Source organism: Falco punctatus, assembly GCF_963210335.1.
Source record: "Falco punctatus genome assembly, chromosome: 1".
NCBI lineage: Eukaryota > Metazoa > Chordata > Aves > Falconiformes > Falconidae > Falco > Falco punctatus.
In genome coordinates this window covers 110,394,155-110,418,799 of record NC_137580.1, presented here as the reverse complement: position 1 = coordinate 110,418,799, position 24,645 = coordinate 110,394,155, and the positions used below count along the sequence as shown (strand labels likewise).

General features: G+C 36.6%; 1 protein-coding gene across 14 annotated transcripts in view; it reads left to right on the top strand.

The window, feature by feature from the left end:
* BCAS3 (BCAS3 microtubule associated cell migration factor) overlaps positions 1–24,645 on the top strand; it is a 369,789-nt gene that overhangs the window by 45,930 nt on the left and 299,214 nt on the right. For all 14 annotated transcript variants that reach the window (XM_080382869.1, XM_080382866.1, XM_080382870.1 and 11 more), the window contains exons 8-10: positions 6,521–6,628; positions 10,766–10,842; positions 23,674–23,750. In XM_080382869.1, the coding sequence (XP_080238995.1) occupies positions 6,521–6,628; positions 10,766–10,842; positions 23,674–23,750 (262 nt within the window). The remainder of the gene's footprint in view (positions 1–6,520; positions 6,629–10,765; positions 10,843–23,673; positions 23,751–24,645) is intronic.

Genomic DNA, 24,645 nt, shown 5'->3' with positions numbered 1-24,645 from the left:
CTAGTGCTGAAACACTGAAATTTTAATTTTGTTGTGAAAAAGAACTTTAAAGATAACAGTAAAGTCATGATAGAATAATAGCCAGACTTCTTTTTAATTCATCATTTTATTTTTATGTAAACTAGTCGTAATGGTATAACTGTATGATAAAATGTCTGAAGCTGGTTTAGTGACAGCTGTTATATTTACTCATCTGCATAACGTGTGCTAGAAGGCTTGAAACTACTCGAGGTTTAAATGTTGTTAGCCTTTCCCAGGGAATGTAATTCCAGTGTGTGGATTTGGCACTTTTTGCTGTAAGTTGGTACTCGTGTGTAAGGAAAGCAAGAATTGGCCTCCAAGGTATGGAAGTAGCATTTTCTAGCTGCTAGGAAGCAATGTTCTCTAGTTGCTGCAGTAACAAATACCATTTTAGCCTTTAATAAAAGAATCAGCTGTACTTTCTGTAATTTTTTGGCATATCTGGACTTTTTTTTATCTAATTTCAGAAGGTAATGGACATTGTTCTGTTGAGGTCAGTAGAGATTATATTAGGCTGCTCCTGTGTACCGTGCAGTAACTCATACCGTTACACAGCCCAGGCCCATCAAATTCAAATAAGAATTTGTTGCCTGTTGTTTAAATAACTTGCCAAATAATACCTGGAAGTATCAGAATGGAAATAGTGATTAAACGAAAGACTGTTTTGTCATGTTAGATCCAAGTATGCTGATGAGTGGAAGTTTTTAATGCTTTTTCTCATTATAGAAAACTCTTTTATGTTACCCTGGACATCAGGAAGGTCAATGCATGATGGAAGAAGAAGAAATCTTTTTCTTTCTTTTTTTTTTTTTTTTAATGTGGAAACTATGAAAGAGAAAGAAAGGGATCATTATACCAGAAGACCTGCTACTAATATGTGCAATATTTGTTGTGAGTAAATACAGAAGGAAACGGCTTTGTAAGGGTACAGAACAAGGCAGATTTAATTCTTCATGTAATTAGAGAAAGATGGAGCCCATTGTGATACAGTTCCAACAGGCGAGAGGGACATGCAGCATACTACAGAGTGGCACCTTAGACGAGGATCAATTTATGCGTCGCAGCTGGAAATAAACTATTTCCCTTGTTCTGTCATGTGAAGTCAAGTTACCAAAAAGAGACTGGGTAGAGAATGCTGTAGTGACTGCAGACAGCTACATCGCCTTTACTAGAGGACAGCAAGGCATAAGAACTGAATCAACAGGTGCTGAAGTTAACTAATGTTTAGAAGAGTTTTTTGTGACAAGCTTTGATAGGCTGTTCATAATGCTGATATTGCTTAGAATCCCTCTAATGTCATGTTCTTGAAGTGATAGTTTTTTCGATATTTGTTAGCTCAGTCAGTGTACTCTTCATGTGATCTCATTGGTAAGTTGATAGAATTTCACCTTTTTATAAAGTTTTCATTCATTTTGTTATTCTAATATGTTAACATTGGCTGTTAATAGTAATTAATTGACTGACAGTTTTCCAAAAGAAATGTGCAGAGCCTGTATAAAGGACTACAGGTGATAGAAAATATTTTTACTTTAACAACATCCTGTACAAAGGTTGTACCTATTATTTTAGCAATTTTATTGCCATCTAAAATGTGTTATGATGCCATAACTTCTGTCATTGTTCCCAAGTGACATCATTGTGTATGTCGTCAAGCTTGTGTTGTATATATGTAGAAAAAAAAAAAGTAGATAGGTGGAGATGCTTCCCTTGATCTCTTTTTCTGAAGGTTCTAGCCCTATCTTTTGTGAAGATGGTTTAAAATACACAATGATGCACTAAGTTGGCCAAACAGCTTCCATCCTGAGATGTTGGGTTTTTTTAAAAATGTCACATTTAACTGAAAAATGTCTCATATAAAGAATGCCTTATGGAGGCCTGGTGGTCAGCTTTTTCAGCAAAAGCTCTATTTCAATTTTATGCATCTCAAACTCACTCCCCCCTGCCCCGTGTCTGGACTCATGAGACCATTCTGTAATTGATGTCCTGTTTTCTCTTTGAGTGGGATGTTGTTCATCATGGGGCAGAGTGCGGAGAGGCAGCAGGGAGGAAAGTAAACACTTGTGAGCAGGCAGAGTAACATAAGGCACAGAAAAAATTGGCCTTGTGTTAGTTCCATTAGTCTTCTCCTTTTTTTTTTTTTTTTTTCATATAAAAAGTGTGTGTGTTTTGTATACTGTATTTGTCTCTGTATGCAAACATTTTATACAGAGCTTTTATAAATTGTGTGACTCATAGCTAGCAAATCTGTGAAGAGGTGATAGTTATGTCGTGATGCATAAGCACAGATGTAGTCAAGTGCCAGCTGTACAAGGCATCTGTTATTTTTCTTCTATTCCTGCACTGCCACAGTCAAATAGAAGAAGACCCAAGAGCCTGAGTATATTTGTATATTTATTAATGCTAACATTTTGAAGTTGTTGGTGAATGTGTCTATTGCCCTTGAAAAAGTTGTTGATATCTCTGCATTAAGCAGCTATTTTAAAAACCAAGATACATAATGAAAATTTGTCAATAATATGTGGGAGTAATTTGCAAGAATTTTATTTGTGACAGACTTCACTTTTTTACCAAACTGCAAAAACCAGTATTTTCACATTCCTGTCTTAATCTCTCCCCTTTACATAATCATCATTGGTACACTGAAATGTGATTGGAGCCCTTCTCACCAACGAGATGTCTGTGAACCTTCAGTCCCACAGTTTATTAGGAGAAAAAAGTCTCCTTGCTTTATTTTCTCCCAAACGATGGTAGTTGGTTAGCATAAGCTAAGATAACCCTTCAGCTAGTATATTTCAGGAACATTTACAGTGTCTATATAATCCTCTGATTAAATGAATATGCATGACTACTCCTGAAATAGAGCAGGATGCAGTAATTTTAGTTTTGTGCAATTCTAAGGTTTTGAGAACTTCCAGTTGTCAAGGGATGCTTTTGCAAGTTTGTGGGGCACTTTATTGCAATCTGGTGGTTTTGGTGGTGGTCTGTGGTAGTTTGGATACTTACGGTTTTCTGAAATTGAAATATATTCATGACACTAAATGTTATTTTTCATTCTTATTTTTAATATTTAATATTTGTGTATTTGTTTGATAATTTAGTGAAGAAAATCAAGAACAAAGCATTTTTCTTAAGTGAATTTTTCTAGAGACCCTCCAAAGGACTCCAGGATGTTTATCGATGATAATGCTTTGTCTTACTGAACACAGTAACTTTATTTTATATTTAAATGGGGAATCTTGCTTAGTGTAAATCTTCCTGCTATGTAGTAACACATAGCAGAATAATGATGTGACATATGTGGTATGAATGTTATGGAAGAAGGGGAAACACATTCATTCTCTGCTTTTGATCTTGATTGATTTGAGTTCTAATTCTTCTTAAATAAGGAGTTAAGAAGTTAAGATGTCTAGCTTTTGAAACCTGTACCCAGGACTCAGTCTAGATTTTTAACTTGAAGAATGTAAAGGGAACACTGTAATTGAGTCTGACTTCTGCAGTGTGGGCCATAGAAACCCCTGAATTCCCTGTTTCAAGAAGATTGGGTATTAGGAGTAGTTCAGTGGGGGTCATAAAGTGTTGGAAAAAGCTGCATTGTGCTACAACTCTGTGGTGGCAAGCCAATTCTAGCTTTTGCAGCCCTGTTGCACATCTTTTATTGCTCAGTTCATTTGCTTCTACTTCCGTTCTTGCCTCCGTGCTTGTTAGACCTTTCACCAAGCCCTTTCGGTGAACTAACCTGGGGGAGAATTCCCTCTAGAGGAGAAAGAAAGGACAAAGTGTTATTTTTCTGTTTATTTAGTACACTAAAATGGGTCGATATAGAATCCATTGCATATCAGAGGCTTGGTGAGGAAAATACATCAAACCACTGAGCCCAAGCTTTTGACATCACTGAAATGGAGGAGAGAAGTATAGCTCTTGTTATTGCTTATGAGTAGTGTAGGCTAATCAAGGTACTGTTACTGTTCTTCAAGTGCCATGACAGAGAAATGAATCCTTAGATATGTAGCTATAACCCTCATTCTCCTGTTCTAGAAGAATTGATCTTCATTGAACGATGAATGAAAATCCTTGATCTTTATCCCCACCCCCCACCCCCCCACCCCCCCCAGCAACTTGAAATTATGTTACTGAGGCTTGATCAAAAAAGAAAGTGATATTATGGATCTCAGCATTATATCATTACTCATTTAGGTACACAGCTTTTGTATTAGAATTTATAAATGTAAATTATGCTAATATAATGAATGTTGTGTCTAATGAACTGAGAGTACTTAGTAGCAAATGAGGTTTGTAACAGCCATTGCTTTGAAAAGGGAGAGGAACTAAAATAACCTGAAGAAAATGGTAGAGAAGTCTTTTCTAATGACTGATTTTTTTTTTTTTTTTTTTTTTTTTACCTTTTCACCTTTGAAAAGATTGCCAGAGAAAAGAGCAAGTGCTTGTGCTTCCACCCTTTTGTCTCATAGTCAGTGGATAAAAGCATTTAGCCAAAAAAATGGGACTTTCCCAGGAAAGCATCATGGGCTATCTGAAGACTTGTGATAATGCTGAGTGTCTGTGCTGCCAGGAACACAAGCATTATGGAACAAGAAGGGACTACAAGTGTGACTTTTTCTGGCTATTGGCATTTGTTTCTGCTGCTTAGGTCCTAGGAGCATCCTCAAATGTATTTGACCATGTCTGTGTATTTACTTCAGAAAATAACAAAAAAATCCTCAAACATGCATATTATTTTCCAATCATGGATTGTGGTGTACCATGGAATTAAAGGAAAAATAACATTTGGAAGGAGGACTTTTGAATTGGAGCTAGGTAGAATTTCAGAGTACTAAGCTAGTCCATGATACTTCGTTATTAGCGATTGAACTCAAGTTGTGTTTTGTAGACAGTGTGGTTTAAAAAAGCATTGGTCAAATGGTCTTACCATGATCAGCCAAAAGAAAGGTGTGACATAGTAATTATTCATGTGAGTGACAGGATTATTACCCATAATTTTGGTGGTGCAATAAGTACTAAAGGTACATACTCTTTAGTTGTAGTTATGTAGTTAGCTGTATGTCAAGTCAAAATGGAACTGTTCACCACAGGCTTATATGGAAATAGTAATCAGTATCAATTATGCTAATATGATTTTAGCTATATCAACTTCTGGGATTTCTGTTTTGAAATAAGAATCTGTGTACGCATTTATCGAAATAATATTTTCCTGTAAATGGTAAATGTACTTAAATCAAAAAAAGTTTGTACATAGACCTTGCTGTGGTTTTCTGTGTTTTCTAGGAGCAATGAGCTTTTAATGTAAAGTGATGAGACTTGAGTCTCACTGTTCTAAGTGTTTTTGAAGGGCCTTTGAAGTGCTTAAAAGTAATAAATAGCACCCTCTAGTTATTAGCTTAGGTATGTGCCTAGAAAAATGTATATTTTGGGAAGAATTTCAGTAGGCAAAATGTTGACACTTATTTTTCTATTATTTCTTTGACGGTTGTCTTTCTGTGCATATATTTTATATTGTTTCTCTGCTGCATACTTATTGAATGTAATATTTTTATTATCTTGAGGCATCTGAGGTAAACAGTTGGCATTTTTACTCCAGTTCTCCAGAAAATTCTCAAGCAGCTTGAGCAGATCCAAAAGACAAGTGTTGTGTCAGGAATTGTGTTAAACTCTGTAAAATAAAACAGATATGGGCAAGGGGAAACACCCTCTTTTACCAATACTTAGTATGTGTTTGTACAGCTGGCAATTTGTGCTCCTTCATATTCGTTGACCTAGAAGTAGCCAACATTTTAATGCGTTCTTGGAGGGGAAAAAAGGTGTTATGGAAAAGAGCTGCCACATCAAAGCCTCTCCTCAGCTTGTAAAATGGTTTCCACCACTACCTTCCTCAACCCTATCGGAACACTCAGCACTTTCTCCCTCTCAAAAGAAAGCAAACCTTTTTATTAAGAAATGGCCTTGAGAGTTTTATTTATATTAAAATGATAAAAGTGACACAAAGCAGTTGAAAAGATCTATATAGTTCAAACAAAAGTCCATCAGAGATGTAATCTAAGTTCTGTGTAATGTGTCTCTATCAAATCAAGTCATATGTTTCAGCTGTTGCATAGAGTAAAGTAAGTACTCCTTTTAGGAAAGTGTTACTCTGCGGAATATTTTTTAAATAACTTGAATGTAGTCTAAAACTTCATGCTTATCAAATGACTTGTATTTTGCCTGTCAGAACTGCTGTTCCAAACATTTATTTGTGACACAGGAAACTTAAGTGCATGATAATTAGTTGCATAATACAGGTTCTTGACCATTGTGGATATCATAATTCAATTTTAATCATACCTTGCCTTGATGTAGAATGTTTATATTAACCCTTTGCTCTCCAGCATTCTGCTCAGACTGCTGGATTTTTCATTTAGCATGCTAGATAATATGGGGCAACTGAAATAATTTTGAAATAATTTTACTAAAAATCCTTCTTCCCATTAAAATCTTTCCATTTTAGCACAAGCCCACCTTACTGCTGTGTGGACCTTTATTCTTTGCGAACAGGCGAAATGGTCAAGTCCATACAGTTCAAAACTCCTATTTATGATCTGCATTGCAATAAAAGGTAAGGATGTTTACTATACGTTCTTTCTGTGTTAGGACATGTAAAATTTCGGTAACGAATACAACTTCTGGTGTATTTTCTCCCTGACTTCATTATTTTGACTTTCCTGTAAGCACAGCTTTAGTTTTCCACCTCATAAGTAATATTTCAGTTTGAATATGACAATATGCTTCTCCAGTGGCTTTCATTTAAAAAGCTCAAAACATTTTGCATGTGAAATCATTTAAGCTTCTTTTGGTTGTGATGAGGGTGAGCAGGAAACATTGGAAACTGCTATCATCCACCTACAGATGGAGAAATGGGATCATCAAGAGTTTAAATAGTATAGAGCACTAAAGAGTTTGTGTCTCTCCTATGTGTTCTGTTGTTCTGTCATATATTGCCTTCCTGTGCATCCAAAAAATTTGTAGTGTGCAGGCTGTAGTTTACAGCAAATAATGTTGCTGTGAGTCAAATAACAAAGCTGCATCTCTTAGTTGGGGTAATGTCACCTAATTTCTGAGGGAAAATGCTTAGAAGGCTGAGCATCGTCAGGTTCAATCACAATAGAATCTGTTTCCATATAATCCAGAATTAACTTTAGATCTTCATCTCTCCAGGACACACAAAACTGAACACCCTTGTATTTACTGGATCTTTTTAAGACAGAAGAGAAAATCCAGGATCCCTACATGGGGATCTTGATGATCCCTTGGCACTCCTGGTGACAGAATTTGATGAACTGACTTTGGTCAAAGTCCATGGTTGTGCTGCTTACTTGAATGCTTCCTTCCACCCAGTTACTACTTTTTTAGTCATTGAATGTCTTTAGGTGACTTATGGAAGTTGTTGAATATGATTGCGATGTGAAAGGTAGAGCACTGAATGAAGAAATTCTGCATTTCTGTGGCAGTATGTGTTTGCTGGAATTGATGGTCCTTCAGTAAGGAAGGTGGCAGAGTAACACAAATCCTTAAGAACAAAACATCAGAATGATACGTTTTATGTGCCTGTTTCGTATGGCAGTAGGTAGCATGCTTGCATATATGAAGACCAGAGAAGAATATGAGCCTGTATCAAACTCATGCAACTAAGGAAAGTTAGCAGTGTTTGAGATCGGATGGGGAAAAAAAAATAATTCAAAAAACCCCAACCCTGGAAGCCACAAAGGTTTTAATTTGTCTGTCATTGTACCATCAAAATCTAAAGATTGACTACATGAGGTCAAGTAGAAATTACAGAAGAACAGTAGTACTACTGAAGAACCACCTTTAATACCACTACTAATTAATAATGAGGAAGATACTTTGATGTATGAATGTTTAAAATAGTAAAGGATGGTAGTTTCTGTTATCCCTGTCAATCTGCTTCTTATAGGATGTAGGTGTGATTATTATATAAAAAAATAGCTCCACTGAAGTGGTTTTGTGCTAAGAATAGGTCACTGTTCCTTTAAAAGCTGTCAGAAGGAGTTCAGTACTTATCTGTGCAACTGTCCCTTGAAAAATTTAAAGTTCCCTTGTGTACAGTGTGATGATAGTAAATCTTTCCAGTCTGGCCTCCTAGCAGAAGAAAAATCCAATTGTAAAAACAGTCAAAAGGCAAATCATCATTCAAAGTTTCTCCCAACTAGAAAGTCTTTCCAGGTGCTAATGTTTCTTTTCCTAAGTGGTAAAAATGGAAAAGCTACTTCAAAGCTGTGTGGCTGTATCCAGGGTAGCTGCTTTTCTGGAACATATCAGATTCTGTTGTTATCCAAGGAAAGCTCACTGTTTCAGATTGAAAATGCATTAAATGTGGCCAAGTGCAGTGCTTATGGTGCGTTAACTGTACTGTAGACTAATGGAGTCCAAAATTTGAATTTAAAAGTAAAACTTGAGTTGGAGAAGGGAGAACTGTTTATTATTTATGTATTTATAGTCTAGAATCATCCAACTGGTAGGTTTCATTTATACAGAAAGACAGCACATCTTCAAAGAGTAAAAAACAAAAATCTACAGTATTGGGAAATAGTACAATCAAATATACATAGGTGTTCTATATATACATTAAATTTGCACATCCATTCAAAGTCTTTCTATTTTTCATTGGTTAACTTTCTTTTAGGCCTTGTGGAAGAAGTTAGAACTGATACATTTTCTGCTGTTTTCTCCCATGCAGTTTAAGCAATTGGAAGATAAGGCGTTTATCTAAAACTATTAGTTTGTCCAAAACTAACATTCATTTATACATGCAGAGTTTATAACTTTTAAAAATAGAGATTTGTAAATTAGAAGGGGGTGGGGAAGCATCTTTTTCACAATGAGAGTGCTACAAGCAAATAAGAAATCGTATGTTCATTTCTTGTATGACTTAACACATCTGAATCCCTCTTTTTGAGTTACATGTTCTGCCCTCTCCTTTTGGCAAGTCAGCTGCTTGCTCTGAAAGCGTACATGTGCTTCCCGTGCTGGGTCTGCAAATCTGTGAATATGAAAGACTTTTATCCAAAAACGTCCATGGATTTCTGCCTTCGTTCCAAGAATTTGTACTTCTTGTTTCTAGATAGAAGCATACTGATAAACAGTGCCATGACAGAGTCCCAGGGCGAGAAGTTATAAACCAGAGTCCTGAAAGAATTTGAGATAGAGACCACTTACTGCTTTAACTAGCTTCTGTATTGGATAAATAGAAAGTGGCTAGTATTACACCAGCCTATTGAACAGGCTTCAGGAGTCATCTTGGGAGCTACAGGTGCAATCTATGTTATTTCACAAATGTGTTGGTAAAAATAATAGCAATATTAAAGCGCAGACACATGGATAAATCATGTCTATTGGAGGAGCATTAGTACAGTTTTCTAGGTGGAAATAATGACTTAAAAACTTATTTATGTGTCTGAAAACATCAGCAAGCACGTGGGTAAGGTGTATGTTTTGATTTTAGTGTAGTCCTTCACCAAAGAGTCTTAGAGGTAGTGAGCTCTCCTGGGCTAAGGAGGAGGTGTTCTTGTGGCTAAGCAGTTAAAAATAGGACAAAAAAAAAAAAAAAAAAAAAGGAGGCGCTATTAGCTGGTTTTCACACTGATGGAAGATAAGCATCACCCTTTACCCAAGGATGTTTGTTGAGACTGATGTAATTCATCGTTTTAAAGATTATTATCCTATACTGTAATATGCAATCATAATTTTCAGATAAAACATTTAAGTGTGTATTTTTAATTGAGAGATGTGATTTTTTTTTTTCCACATCATAAGCTTTACAATTAAAACTAATGGAACAGCATTTAATAATGCTCCACATTGTCAGCCAGTTAAAAAATATAGGTTAATATTTTTCCTAATGAGAGAATAATCAGATTCTTAACTATGTCATATTGCCAAATGTTCCAGATAGCTAGTAGGTTATTATCTGTTTATTTGTTGGCCTCCTACGTGATTCTTTCATTTCAAGAGTTTAAGAACTTTGTTTTGGGAAGCTGTCAGTGTAGGAGAAGATGTATGCGAGTTCTAAAGCTTTCAAGATGCTTTGCTTTCCAGTTTGCATCTTTGGCCTCTCTTAGTTTAGACAGTGCAGTATTGCATGCATAGTGATCACATAGCTTTTGTTCTTTATTTCAAGTAATGAACAGGTATTTTACAATAAAAGCGTGTACATGTACAAGTGAATACATAAACGTACATGTGTAACTTCGCTAATTGACACAGATTCTGCTTCTCTCAACTGTTTTAGTTTGTTGGTGTTCTTGGTATGAGAACACCCCCCACCCCCTGCTTTTAGTAAATAAGATGGTTTAATAAATTTGCAATGAGGTGGGCAATGGGATTATTTCAAATTTAGCTTGTGTTCTACTGATTGTTGATTTGATTGTTATTTGAGTCATTGAAAGTAATTCAGGATCCTTGCAATTCCATTCTTTCTTTTTAATGGAGCTTTTACTGCAGGAGGTATATCATAAATATGCTGTGTTGCTCTGTATCAGATCTGTGTACTTCCTGAAATGAAGGTTATGTGGTTGGGATGAGAGAGAATCCTCAATAACTGCCACGTATTGGTAACCTGGCAGTTTATCACTGTAGATTCTATATTGATGCTTTTGAAATAATTACATTTAGATATTGAATCTTTAAACCAGTGCATTTAATGTTTAAAGTACACATTCCATTTCTGTGTTTTCAGGATACTCGTCGTAGTCTTGCAAGAGAAAATTGCTGCCTTTGACAGCTGTACTTTCACCAAAAAATTCTTCGTTACAAGTATGTATATTAATTGGTTCAGTCTTTTTGCTCTAGTGGTGGAATGAGATAAAACAGTGTGGGTTTTTTTGTTTTTATTTCTAAATCCTCGAAGCAGGTCTCCATGAACTCATTCTGAGTTTAAGGAAATCTGTTGCTTCAAAAAAACCCTAGATGTTGCGGGGTGAATCTTTGGCTCTTTTGCATATTTATCACTGCTTTAACTAGTTTCTCACTGTTGGGAGGAGCACCTACACTGACATCCATAGGTAGCTGAAAAATTCTTCTGTTCGTTTTTCACAAATATGTGCAGAAGTTTCGGGTTTTGAGTTTCAGCTTTTATACATAAGCAGCAGCTTGCAAAGGCGTCGACAGTGATCTGCCCGCTTTTCATTTTTTGTGTTCCTTAGGCCTTTGTTTTCTGTAATGTGTCCTTACTTTATCAGGCCCCAGAGCTTGAGCAGGTCAGTGAAGTGTTACAGTTGAAAAACTATAGGCAGGTATTTGCCTGCAGTTGCTTTCACATGTATCTTGAGCATGAAGGAACAGTTTGCTCAGAGTCCCCTTTATCCCTCTGTACCCTACAACTTCCTGCTTAATAGAAGGCAACAGATTGTAATGGGTAAGGTGTTCTCCAAAAGCTGTTCCTCTACTGTAAGCGTCCCTTTGCTGCCTTAACATCTGTAGCACAGTAACTGATATGGTAGTAGAGAAAAACGGTGTATTTTCTACTGCTTGTGCTCTGCTCTGTCACAGGACATGGTTAGGATTAGCGTGTCATTTACCTGTTCCCAAGATTGTGTATGTTGTAATGCTAAACACCCAGGATTCACCCCTGAAAAAAAAAATATCCAAGAAGTTAGTGACTAACGCTACTGTTTATCAATTAGGATAAGCTCTTAAAATCTGTAGGTTACTGAGGGATCATAATTTACTTAAGTAGGGTCACAGTTTTATTGTCAGTGTCTGAAATTTTCTGGATGTATTTTCATTCACGGTTGGGAAGGTTTTATTATCTTTTTATATTATTTGTGTATTAAAAGAAAAATCTAGTTAGGAGAAGCTGTTTCTTGTAATAGTTTGAAAAGCAGCTTTATGCAGTAATATTAAAGTTGCCAATAGGTGTCAGTTTCTTCCTATACATGGATGTAAGATACTTGGGATCTGCTGGGGTTTGATGATGAGAGCCAAACGGGAAAAGGCTTGTCTGTGTCCTTCTATTCCTCACTCCTCCTTTTTATCCCACCATGGAGAATTGGGGTACAAGCCTTGCTTTATTTTAGATCAAAAGTAAAAAAACCTCCATTAAGTGTGTATTCTGACAATTCTTGTGCTCTTCTAATTCCAGTTATGGTTTGTTGTTGTTTTAAAAAATGATACTGCAATTTGTTTTTAAAAATTAATCCACTGAACTTTATTTTGAGGAACAGGGGTATCCTATTCCTGACCATAACTTTCAATTTGCAGTGCATTTTTGTGGGACAGCGGTGGAATTTAAAGAGGATAAAATAAACCTTTTGGAGATATTTACCAAAATATTTGAAAATCCAAACTCCTGAAATGTCACTACTCACAGTGTGCTTCTCCAGCTGGGCTGTGTTTTTTAATATGAGAAGCTCAAGGCATTCTGAAACTTTGTTCTGGTTTTGGGGTTCTAAAGCTCGGTTAAAGACACCCCTCGCTTTGCACTGGGCATTTTGGAAAGCTGCAGGATGTAGCAAGCGTCTGGAGCTGCTGTGGCCAGAGCCCTGCCCCTGTCTCCAGCCCAGCTTGCCTATGGACAGTGACAGGGTGTGACTGGGCAAAAAGATACGTGCTTTTTTGCTAGACGAATGGATTTCTTGGACCTGTGCTGGTGAAGAGTTGTCTGGAGCATTTTGAAGCTTAGTTGTTTCACTTAATAGCTTATGCTATCGAGCGGGTGTTATGCTCTGGCATGTTGAAGGCTGCAGAAAAGCTTTTGTCTGAGCTTTCAGGTTTCATATGTGCTGAAATCTCTTCGACATAAGAGTATATCTTTAGAGGCTTAAGTTACTCGGATGTGTTTGAAATGTTATGTAAATGAGCTACCTAGTTAGCTGCATAGATTTTTGATAGTCAGCCAACTGGCCAGCAACTGAGCTCTTTCGGTGCTGCTGGGGTGGTTTTTTGGTGGGTTTTTTTTTTTTCTTTTTTAATTTAGGAAAGGGTAATGTCAGTTTAAATTGGGAAAGTAGAAATCGCTGAAAAGGAGGCCTGGTGAAAGGTCTTATAGGCCTCTTTGTTTCTATTATTGGAGTATCCCTGCTCTGTGGGACAGTCTTCCCACAGTCCATCTGGACCCATCCTGGTGTACCTCAGCTGGACAGTGGCAGTGAGAATGTCACTGGCTGCCCAGAGAGTTTTTCATCATGAAGAAGATTCTCAGCTGTGTTATCTGACTGCTTTCGGTCAGAAGTGATGGCATAAAAGGTCAAAAAACCCAAATGAGGATCACTGGCTCTTTGAAGACATTCCTGTTACTGTGTAAACCACTACATAGAAAGTCTTTTTTTCAAGAAGATTTGGTGATGATGTGAAAATCACATCTTCCATCCATATCAGCTAAGTGGCATGGGAGCCTCAGAACTTCAATGAAACAGCTAAAAACCAAACATAATTAAGCAGAAGCTCTCATCCACTTCGTTGACTATTTATACATAGAAATTAAATGCAGAATGTACTGTTAAAAACAGTGTCAGAAATTCTGAGCTTCGGTGTTCCTCAGAAATGCTAATGCAGCTGTGTTGCACATGAGTAATATTTATCTTTCTGTTTTTATTTTTGTGGTTAATATATTGTTGTAATAAATATACTATAAAATATTCAGGATGTAGAACATGGTCAAGTTCAGGCTGCTGTTGTAATGTTTAACTCCTGCATTTCCTGATTTTTCTTGAGCAAATTTTACATAGTACTAATCTTTTTTTTTTTCTGCATGTGATTAGATGGAAATGTGCTGATTTGACCTGAATGGCAGAGAGCCAGCACATTCTATTTGTGTACAGGTGCTCCAGTCTTGGTGTCTAAATTTAAGACAGGTGCTTGAGCTTGAAGGGAAAACATACTGTAGGTATTGTAGAAAAATTACCAGGGTACCCTATAATCTACCCTAGATGGTATTCTCATTTTCAAATATCTGCTAAGGAAAGGTATAGTGTCAGTCTGCAAAGAACTCATGTCAGTAACTTTCTTAGGGCATTCTGTTCTCTACTGTTCTTATACTTGAGCGAACTCCATCTTGCGAAGAAAGGACTTGCATCAAGAAGAAGATAAAGCTAAACAGTAATTTTGCATCCTGCACTGTTTTAAGTACTCACGTGGCCGAACTAAAAAAAATAAATTGATTTGGTGCTTACAATAAAAATGTGTTTCCTTTGGTAATTGTGATTGTCAAGGTGTGGATTTAAAATAGATGTTTAAATAGTTACTTGTTTTATTGTGGTTCACTTAAGATTTCCTTCGGAGCCTTTTTCTGAATACTGCATATGATTGAACAATCAGAAACGAAAGTGATGTACAGGCTTTCCCCCCCTCTACTTTGCTCTAAACAATAGATGCAAAAAGCTGAATTTCATTGATTTCTATTACATCAGTGCTCCCTCAACCCTTCTCCAAAAATGCTTACTTAGTGCAACATTGATGATTATGAATATGGCCTGATGGATTGTTTCTTCTCTATAAAGAATATCCTTCCCACCCCCTGGGCCCTAAGCAAAGATTATCACAGATAACATCATGCATGTGGCATCATCTTTGTGTCCGATAACTAGTGCTTGCTCAGTTTCTCTGGCCCTTCCACTCCTCATATTGATATATTTTCCATCCATTATTCTCTAGGGATGAAGACAGTTATTGCAGCCATTAGCTGGCACCACATTTCTATTGATGCTGTACAGCTAGAGCCTTAAGAGGTAATTTTCCAGATTTTAGTCAGAGTACTTTATTGTATATAAAGTCTCAAAAGACTTGCCTAACCACAAGCCAAAAGTTATTCAGTATATGTTAAATGCACCCCACCTGCACCTCTCAAAACAAATACAAAAAACCCAAACCTAAACTCTAATCTGCAGTTTGGGTTTGGTATTCCTGTTTTCACTGACATTCACATGCAAGAAATAACAGTGGTTTCAGTTTGTCACAGGTCTGATCTGGAAATCATCTAGAGTTTTTTTTGTACATTTTTGTTAGCTTTGTTAGAATTCCTTTTCCCTGATCAGCACAGAGGGAGCAGTTTGGTCTCTTTGGTTTGAAGTAAAAACACTGGATGTCTTACGAAAAGGTTTAATGCCTGAAGAGTCACATTCCTTCAGTTCTGTTTGTATATTTCCCTTCTCAACTGTGATCAGTGAGTGGCATTTATCCTGGCTGTCCCACACAGTATAATAATTGATAGGGTTCCTGTACCTGTGGAGGGAGACTTCAGTTTAGATCAAAAGTTTTTTAAGGCATATATTTTCTTGATCAGTGAAGAGAAGCCAAGTATGTTCCCATGAGTTGTTTATATAAGCAGTTTTTATTTTTATACACACACACACATATATATATGAATGCTCACCTCTTTGTGTCATTTGTAACTGTCTTCCCTGAGAAATGTTGATTTGATCTTACCTTTACTTTTTAACAGTGTTATTTACAAAAGTGTGTTTTTCTTGAATATGGGAATCAGTGTATCAGTGTTACAGGGTGCTGTTGAAATAATTTTTATAAGGGTCTTTAGATGGTAGATTCATGGAAACCTATGTCTTCATTGCTTAGAGGGTATTTTGCTATATTGCAGAAAAGTATAAATACGACAGAAAAATTGTGTGAAGACAGAAAGCAGGCATTGATACCCAAGACATATATCTATCATATATCTTGGGTTTGACAGTTTTAAAAACCATGTGTAGAACAGGAAGTGCGTTCTGTTTCTGTGTAAGTTATTTTTATCTAAAGGACCCAAATCCTTAATGTTAAAGGCCAAAACAAAGCCATCTTACTCGCATTGTCCTGTACAGAAACAACAACCTCTATAGTAACATTGTAATTGATCGTTGTCCAATTCTCTGAACAAAAAAAGAAAGTAAACCCAAGATTAAAACATAGTTTGCTCTGGAATCAGCCAAATTTGTGCTAAACTAAACAACCAAGCCTAATGAACATTAAAGGCCACAGATATTTTCGTAAAAGCTCTGGTATTGGTTTTAGACCTGTAGAGTAACAGTAGAATACTTAAAAATGTCATGAGAGAATTTAGAGAGATCTCCTTTCCCTGTTGTAATAATAGTAGTAGTAATAATAATAATGGTAACAACAATAGCAGTGGTGATGATGATAACAGTAACAACAAGAAGAATCATCAGCTGTGGTCCTTCCCCCAGCTTGTGTGAGGAATTCTGTTCTTCCGATGCAGAACAGCACAAAATGCACCTCTTTGCATGGCTGGGTCTGTTGTGACCATGATGTGTTATGATTGTTGCCCTGCAGAGGTGAGTGATGACAGCATGTCATAGAATCATAGTGTGGTTTGGGTCAGAAGGGACCTTAAAGATCATCTGGATCCAACCCCCTGCCACAGGCAGGGACACTTTCCACTAGATCAGGTCACTCTAAGCCCTGTCCAACCTGGCCTTGAACCCTTCCAGGGATGGGGCATCCACAGCTGCTCTGGGCAACCTGTCCCAGTGCCTTACTACCCTCACAGTAAAGAATTTCTTCCTCATATCTAATCTAAATTTCCCCTCTTTCAGCTTAAAGCCATGTAGCATTTGTGGCTTTACTTTTTCACTGTATTTCCTGAAGGGGAACTTTTTAGTGTTTTAATAATGATAATGTCACTATGATTAAAAAAAAAAAAAAAAACAACAAACAAACAACAAAAAATAAAGGCAAGCAGGATTTCACAGTAGGGTGCATCCTGCTGGTTTGCTCTTTTGCTCAGATTTTATGGGTGATACTTAAACAGAAGGAAGTACAAGAACAATAGAAGAGTTTTGCAAAGTATGTGACAGTGTGAGAGTAATAACATTTACATAGGGCCTTTCATCTAGAAGAACCCAGAGGAATTCATAAACAATATTACTTTATACAGTTTATAAACAAATAATTTTGGTTTGCTCGGTGATGCAAAAAAACCCAACCACCCAACACCCCAAAACCCAAACAAACAAAAAATATTAGATAAAACAACTTATATGATTTGTTTCACTTGGAATAAACAATGCTTTTGCAACAACAGTATCACTGTACCCATTATTTATTGTACATTCCCTTTCTATGCTCTCTGTCATGGATTTGTTTTCTGGCTGCTTTGGATTGCAAGACTTAAGAATGTAGTTTTGTAATTTTATTACTACAGAGTGCTGTATGTTTCATAAGACCTAGAAAAAAAAATCACTAATTGGTTATAAGCTACATGCAGTGACTGAAAAGCAGCATAGCTTTAGAGGTTATTGTAGCTGTTTATTTAAAAATACACAGCTTCACAGATTTTTAAAGTGATATCTGTCAAATACTTCAGATGATTAAAGGCACATAATTTTGGTTGAAAATTTAACGAGTTTTAGAATTTGCTCAGAAAAGTGTGCTTAAAAACCCTATGCCCTTAAGATGGCATATGTCATCAAACCTCTCCACACACTGAAACAGAAAAACCTTGTTTTTCCAGTAACTTGCTCTGGAAGGTTTCACTTAGTTTTGCCTTAAGATGTAGGTTGGCCTTGGAGACCTCTGCCTTAACCAGTATTCCTCATATTTACTGGCTGTACCCTATCCCAATGTCATATTCATCATACTCAAAAGCAATGCAATTTCTTCCATGGTTTGGGATTAGAGACAAAATCCTAAGAAGATTTTATAATAACATTGGCCATACCCACATATTGTATAAACACACAAAGAAGTAGCTTGAATTAAAACTGGACTACATTATGCATTCCTTACAAATAAAAGGTGTGGAGTATCCTTTAAAAAAATAAATTACAGTAACAGGGAGGATAATTCTTAAAACTAATACCAAAAAAGGATTAATATGTATCCGTGCAGAGAAAATCAGAGAGAACTGGGGAAAAGCAAGCAGTGAAAATTATGGAAAAAGGAAGTTTTCGTATTAAGCTGGGGGGGGGGGGGGGGGCGGGGAGGGGGAGGGAGACAGAAAAGAACTCACAAAAATGTTTTTCATTAAAAATTAAAAACAAAGTCAAGATAGAGGGGATGAAAGCCTGGCAAGTATCAAAAACAGATAATTTTTTTTTTCTGAACTATAAAAATAGGTGTAGGGAATAAGAGTTCTTACAATATGCTGTGAATTTAAAAAACAACTGGTAGTGTCTTAACATAAGCATGTTGGGATGTGTTTGAAGAAAATCAGTGTTGTTCTTGATGCTTCTGATTTGGCTTTTTCATTCCATTAGCGTTATTATTTGCAGATTAATTTGCAACACATTGCCATATGTCATTTTACAGTTTGTTTTAGTGAGGTCTGAGAAAGAAATACAGCTGTAGTCTGGGTAAGGAGCCATATTCAGTTATGAGTACCTTGTTAAGTAAACTGAAAATAAGTTCTGACTTAGCTCAGACAAGTTCTGACTGTTAGTGTCAGATTTTTGTAGAGAGAAATGGTGCCTTCTAGTGCATATTTAGGTCTGAATACTTTGCCATGATAAGATAGTCTTTGGCTTTTCATTAATGGAGCCATTGAGGCTGTGTAAGATGTTTCTGAAGAAGGACCAAGTGAAAAAATGACAGCCTTAACTCTGTTAGTGCTCGCTTCTGGGGGAAAAATTTTATTAAAATTCTGGCCCTCCACCTGCATTGCTTTTTGTTTTTTTTTTTAAACAGGTCATGTTGGTGTGTATTATATTTCATATATACGCAGAGTCCCTTAGAGTACATATATCATCCATACTTCATGAACGAGAAGGACACATATATGAAGTACACCCAAAGATATTGATTGGACTTGTAGCAGTATCATGGATAACAGATGCACAGCTCTGGTCCTCCTGAAGAACCAAGCTGTTAAAAGCTTCGATGCCCATAGACTTCTAATTGCCTGTGGGATTCTAAAGATTGTGGCCTTGGATGTGAAGTAGCAGACTGCCAAGTTTTTATGGATGTCAGGAATCCCTGCAGTCTTTAGCCCCAACTCTCCATGGCAAGGTGGTCTTTTGGGTTTATATCTATATACTCATATTTCTATATCTATCTATCTATATATATATATGTATTTTTTTTATATATCTATATGTCGGGGGGGCGTGTGGTGGTGTTAAACTTTTTTCTCATGAAAAAGCCATGAAGCTTGATGTAGAGCTGCCTCAATAGATATGGTTCAAGTGGCGAGTTTTGTGATTTACTGGCTTAATCCGTTATAGCTGACATGACTTTTAATGGCCCTGTTCCTCTTAGCAGTGTTTTTCCAATGCACTGTTTGTTTAAAAGCTAAGTGGGAGGAGAGGAATGTGTTGGTTTTCTCGTCTTGGCTGCTGTCTATGTATTCACACTGTCATTACTGAAGCTAGAGGATGAGCTTTTGAAAACAATTTAAGATGGGACTGGAGTCTTAGTTTTCTGTAGGAGCATAAACCAATGGAAAGATCCAGAGCCAGAGAAGTGGAGATTTACGTGAATTTTCAGAGATGAGTAGAGGTGGTGATTTGGTTTATTATGGTTATGTGGATATGAATCTCCAAAGAGTGATAGAAATTTTTGTAAAGGTAACTGAAAAATAATGTAAAATAAACATGTCTTCTTTTTGCTGACTCATCTAGCAAACATTTGTGTAGCTCTTTGGAGAACTTTAAGTAACTTCTAGGATTCCTGTATTCTCAGTAAAACCAACTATATAAAGTCAGCACAGCAACAAGTAAACTAAACCAATTCTTGAATCCAAATAATCAGAAGGTATATGCTTATCTCATACTATAATTTTATAACTCAGTTATTAAAACAAAAAAATATGGGAAGAACCTAAGAAATTGTAATGCTGTGGTACCATTTTAATGTAGGTAACACTTGCATCTTGGAAATAGGAAAATCAAGGCACAGAATATGAGGTTGCAGGGTGCTGCCCGTGAAATCCTCGGCTGTTAGCAAAGTCCCTGTTCGGAGGGAACCTGGACCCCATTTCTTATTCATCAGCATTGCTTGGGCCAGCACCGACTGGAGTTCTTGGGCATAGGAAGTTAAGTTAGTAGAAAAACTTGCACTTTGATTCAGATTTTCAAAATAGTCGTTTTCTACTTTTGCCTTTTCACAGCTTTAAAGTAGTGCATCTCCTCGGTGTGTGATTAGAAAGCACAGAGGGAGAGAGTAACTGTGTGCTTAAAAATGTTTGAATTAGTTTCCAGCAGGTTTTCACCTATATTTTTGTGGGTGATAGTCAGTAAAGCTTATTCTAAGATCAGATGTTTTCTAGTACTTGCTTGATTTGCTGTACTTTTGGAAGGACTTTCCCTGAGTGATCTTTTCTTGGATGACCTCTCCATACTGTCATTAAAACTTGGAAACTTCAGTCTTCTTGACAGTTAGTTCTGCACTCTCATTATGTTCATTCCTATTGTAAACACGCTAAAGTTGCTGCTGTTACTGCTTAGAATGTTTTTTTCCTCAGTTGTTTTGAAGTTTAGCAGAAATAGAAGTTAATCTTTAAGAGAGTTAGGCTGGTAATGATTGGATGGCCAAGCTTGATGGGTCATGCTGTGTCTGTCTTTTCATTTGCCTAGTAGATGATGTTCTGCTGACTCCAGCTATTTTTTTGGAAAGCAGAAAAACAATTTGCTTTTCCTTCCCATAAAGTATAACCCTTTGTTTATCCTTGTACTGCTGCAGTTTTCCAAAATGCAGAGACTTGCAAAGAAAAGAAAGGGAGGAAATAGCTCTTTTTTTTATGCTTTTTTTTCATACCGGTGAGTAGAGTTTAGTACTGACTTGAATTGTTGACCTCTGTGGAGGTTATTAATAGAATTGGCTGATTTGTGTGTGGAGCTGTGTCTGATCAACTGCGTCCAGCTCATGAACAAACTACCTACAGTGGGGTTGGTGAAGACAGTTGCAGTTTCTTGAAGTAACGTTTTTATTATTTGATTAATTTTTCATTTGAAGAATAATACTTTTTGCATTTCTTCATTTACTTTGGTTCACTGAAGTAATTGAGAACAGCTCCCTTTTCCAAGCAAGACTTTTCTTTTTGTTATGTGTTGTTGAGTTGCTTGGATTTTGTCATTACAGTGCATCTGCTGGCTGATACTCCTTTTGTTTTCCACTGCAAGGATGTTAGGAGGTGCTTGCAGGGTTTGGGAAACACAAGTGACTGATTCTGAAGTCACTGTAGAGATTTATATGATGAGGGCTATCACCTGATAGCTTTTAATGCTCTTTTTTATACATAAAAGGGAAGAAAAATAAATAATTTTTGGGGGGTGTGAATGTCTTTACTGACCCAGATAAGAATTACCGAAGCAGAAGTTGGCATTAAAACCTTAGTGGTCCTGATCTATAATGTCATCGGAAGAACATGTTTGTATTTACAACCTAGGGTTGTCTTTACAACCTTTTTTGCTTGCTTTGTTCCTTAAGAGGCTCTGGCTACCCACATTTTATGCACTTCTGGAATGCAATAACAATTGTGGCATCATCTTTTCAGAATTAGTTTTCCTTCCTGAGATCAAGGCAGTGATTAGGCCTTACAAAATATTCACTTGGTTTTGCTTTCCTGGCCTGAGATGGATTTAATTGGATGAAATGCTGCTTTTCTCCTTCCATTGCTTTATGACCTTTGAAATAGCTTGCTATGATCTTTTGAATTGTGCAATACCTTCACTGCTGTGTTCTAAGAAGTGAAATAAAGTGCTGTTTTATCTTAGCACGGACAGTATAGCAGCTGTTCCTGCATGAGCCCAACAACGTGCCGTCAAATGTGTCTTGAAGTCTCGTCAAATGTCAGTTTAAACTTACACCTACATGCTAGAGTTAACACCCTCCCACACACCTTTTTCACCATTTGGCAAGCATTGAAAATAATGCCATTAAACTTTTAAAAGTCTGTTGTCCTCACTAAATTTTCTGGGCTGTTTTGGGGCCTGTTCAAAAAGACCCTGGTATTTGCAAAAACAATGTGGCAAATATTTCTCACTGTGGATGGCATACCAGTATCAAGAGCTGGACTGTTGAGTTGTTTTTTTTAAAATATAAGTTGCTTCTCAGAATGCTGTGTAGCATTTTATGCAATAAATTGCAGTTGGTTATATGTGTTCTTCTAATACGCTGCTTGCCTGATCTCAGTGCTCCTTCTGCCTGTGATACAGGATCAGCTAACCAGGGCTCCTTTAAATCAGACACACATGTCTGTAAGTTTTTAAATGTTTTGTTTCTTGGCCAACAAGTGAGAGAATGTGAATTACTAAGTTGTCTATATTAGCCTAAGAACTGATGAAAACAGAGATTAACCATTTGCTTGATAGTCCCCTTGTTCCCTCTGTTCTCTCCCCCCTTATGCAGTATTTCTTCTTTTATATATATATTGTAGTGTACCAGAACAGTTTTAGGTCTAGTAAATGGCATTACGCATATGGCTGGCAGTCCTAGTTCACTAGCTTAAGTTTGAATGCTCAAGCTCAAATCTTGCAATCAGAGCCCTAATTAGTGAACAGTTTTGTGGCTTCATCCGTGTGCCTTCACTATCTGAACTTTCAGACTCTTACCTTGACAAAGGATCCCAGTGAAATCAGCCTGCTGGAACCACGTTGCATAGATGTTTAACAGTGTCAGAGCTCGAATACTAAAGTTCAGATACATCAGTAGGGTTTCAGGGCTAAATACAGCCAAGGGTTGTGTTTTGATGTAGGAATAGCAGCCGGCCGACCAAAAGAGCTTAATCTAAAATGAAGCAAAACAAGAGAGGAAACAGGACAAAGAAATAGGACAGTAACAGCCATTAGGATGAGGGTCACTATGCTACTTTTAATTGTGGATTGCTTAAGCTTTTAATTTATCTTTAAGCATTATCTAAATGTTTTCAATAATTTTAAATTCTGTATTTTTAATGTTAACTGTTCATAGTGTGATATTCGTGGTTGTTGGTTTGGGGGGGATTTTTTTTTGTTGTTTAGGTTTTGTTTTTTAACTCAGGCTTCATGTATTAAATGGTGTTTAACATGAACCTGATTCATTTTAAGCCTTGACATGTTTTGGTTCACAGCTATGTTCAGTGGCTTTATATTATAGGTAATTTCACCTTTTAATACTCAGGAATAGCACTCCATCTTAAGTTCATCTTCATGCCTGTGTATGTATCTATTTTTAATGATAATACAAAGGTGATGAAAAGCAGGTGAACAATAGAAACTTTGCCACTAATTTTAAAGGAATTATGGGTTTTCTCTCTGTGTAAAGTTAAGTGTGTGCAAAAGTATTTTGGGAGGCTAAGGGCTTGTATATAGAATTATTAAAAACAAAACCAAAAGCACAATACACCCTTTCATGCCACAGAAATGTAGAAGAGCTTGAAGTGAACAGACACTGTTGACCAATAGAAAATCAAATCAAGAAAAATTAATCAAAATATGAAGATTCAGAACCAGTCCTGCCAAATTTAAATATTCCCCTCACCCCGCTGTACCAAAATGGCATTTAAAAATGCAAACATAAGGAGAAACAAGTATTTACACATAATTAACTTTTCAAAATAGCTCATCTAACCACAGTCTTATCTTTAAGAACAAAAATGCATGTATTTACTGATATTAGCAATTGAAAATTTTGTTTAGACTTTTTGTTTTCTTGGCAATAAATAAAATTCTTCGTAAGAAGTCATTAAAATATTTCTTAATGTTGCCGTTCAAAAATTTTCAGGCTGCTATCCTTGTCCAGGGCCAAACATGAATCCTATTGCTATTGGAAGCCGTTGGCTTGCTTATGCAGAAAATAAGGTAAGGAAAGGTTTAATTTCAAAAAATACTTGGGTTCTAGATTTCATTCAAACTTTTGTATATATGTGAGGGGGGGAAGAAAAGTCTCAGAAAAAAGCTATGTGAAAAAGATGATCCGTAAGAGGAGTTGCATAATGATGACAGACCTTATCTTTGAGGCACATTGTGCTTTGATACTTGTATCTGTTGTATCTTTACTCTGCACATTTGATTTAAGCTCATGAACTTGGAAGGCATAAATATGTAAGTAGTGTAGGCAGGGAAGACCGCTATCAACATGTGTTTTCAGTAAGGTCACTCAATAATCAACCCATTTTGCATTTTAAAAGTTTAAAGCACTTAATTATAGACACTTCTGAAAGGTAGGCAACTGAGGATTCCTGAGTTCTGTTTGGGGAAACTGAGTCTGGACAGAGCCAGTGGGTTTGTCTGCAACAGCTCAGCAATGCACTTTGTAGATTAGGAAACAGCATTAATATGTCCACTCTTTAACATCTTTGCTGAAAATGTTAGACTCCAGGAAAAAAATGAAAGTGTTGATACTTTTTCTTATTTCTAGAGGGGAAAAAAAGAAAATAGATCCCAAGCAAAAAAAGTTACCACTCTTTTCACCCAGCCCTAAGCCAGAGAAGTGATTGTGTATTTAAAGCTTGAAGTGTTTGAAAACTTTAAATTCAGCTTCTAATGCCTTATTTTTATTGCAAAGCAGATGTTTTTTCTCCCTTTCACCTGTGTCTGGAATAGCTGTTTCTAGAGCTGAACCAGAAATTATCAGACACAAAATTGAGAAATGTATTTGTTGTTACACCTTTTCAAGCACAACTGATTTCTCTCCAAATTCAGGCCTGCCTTTCCTTTAACGCCACGGTGATGGGGTTTTGTAAAACTTAACCAG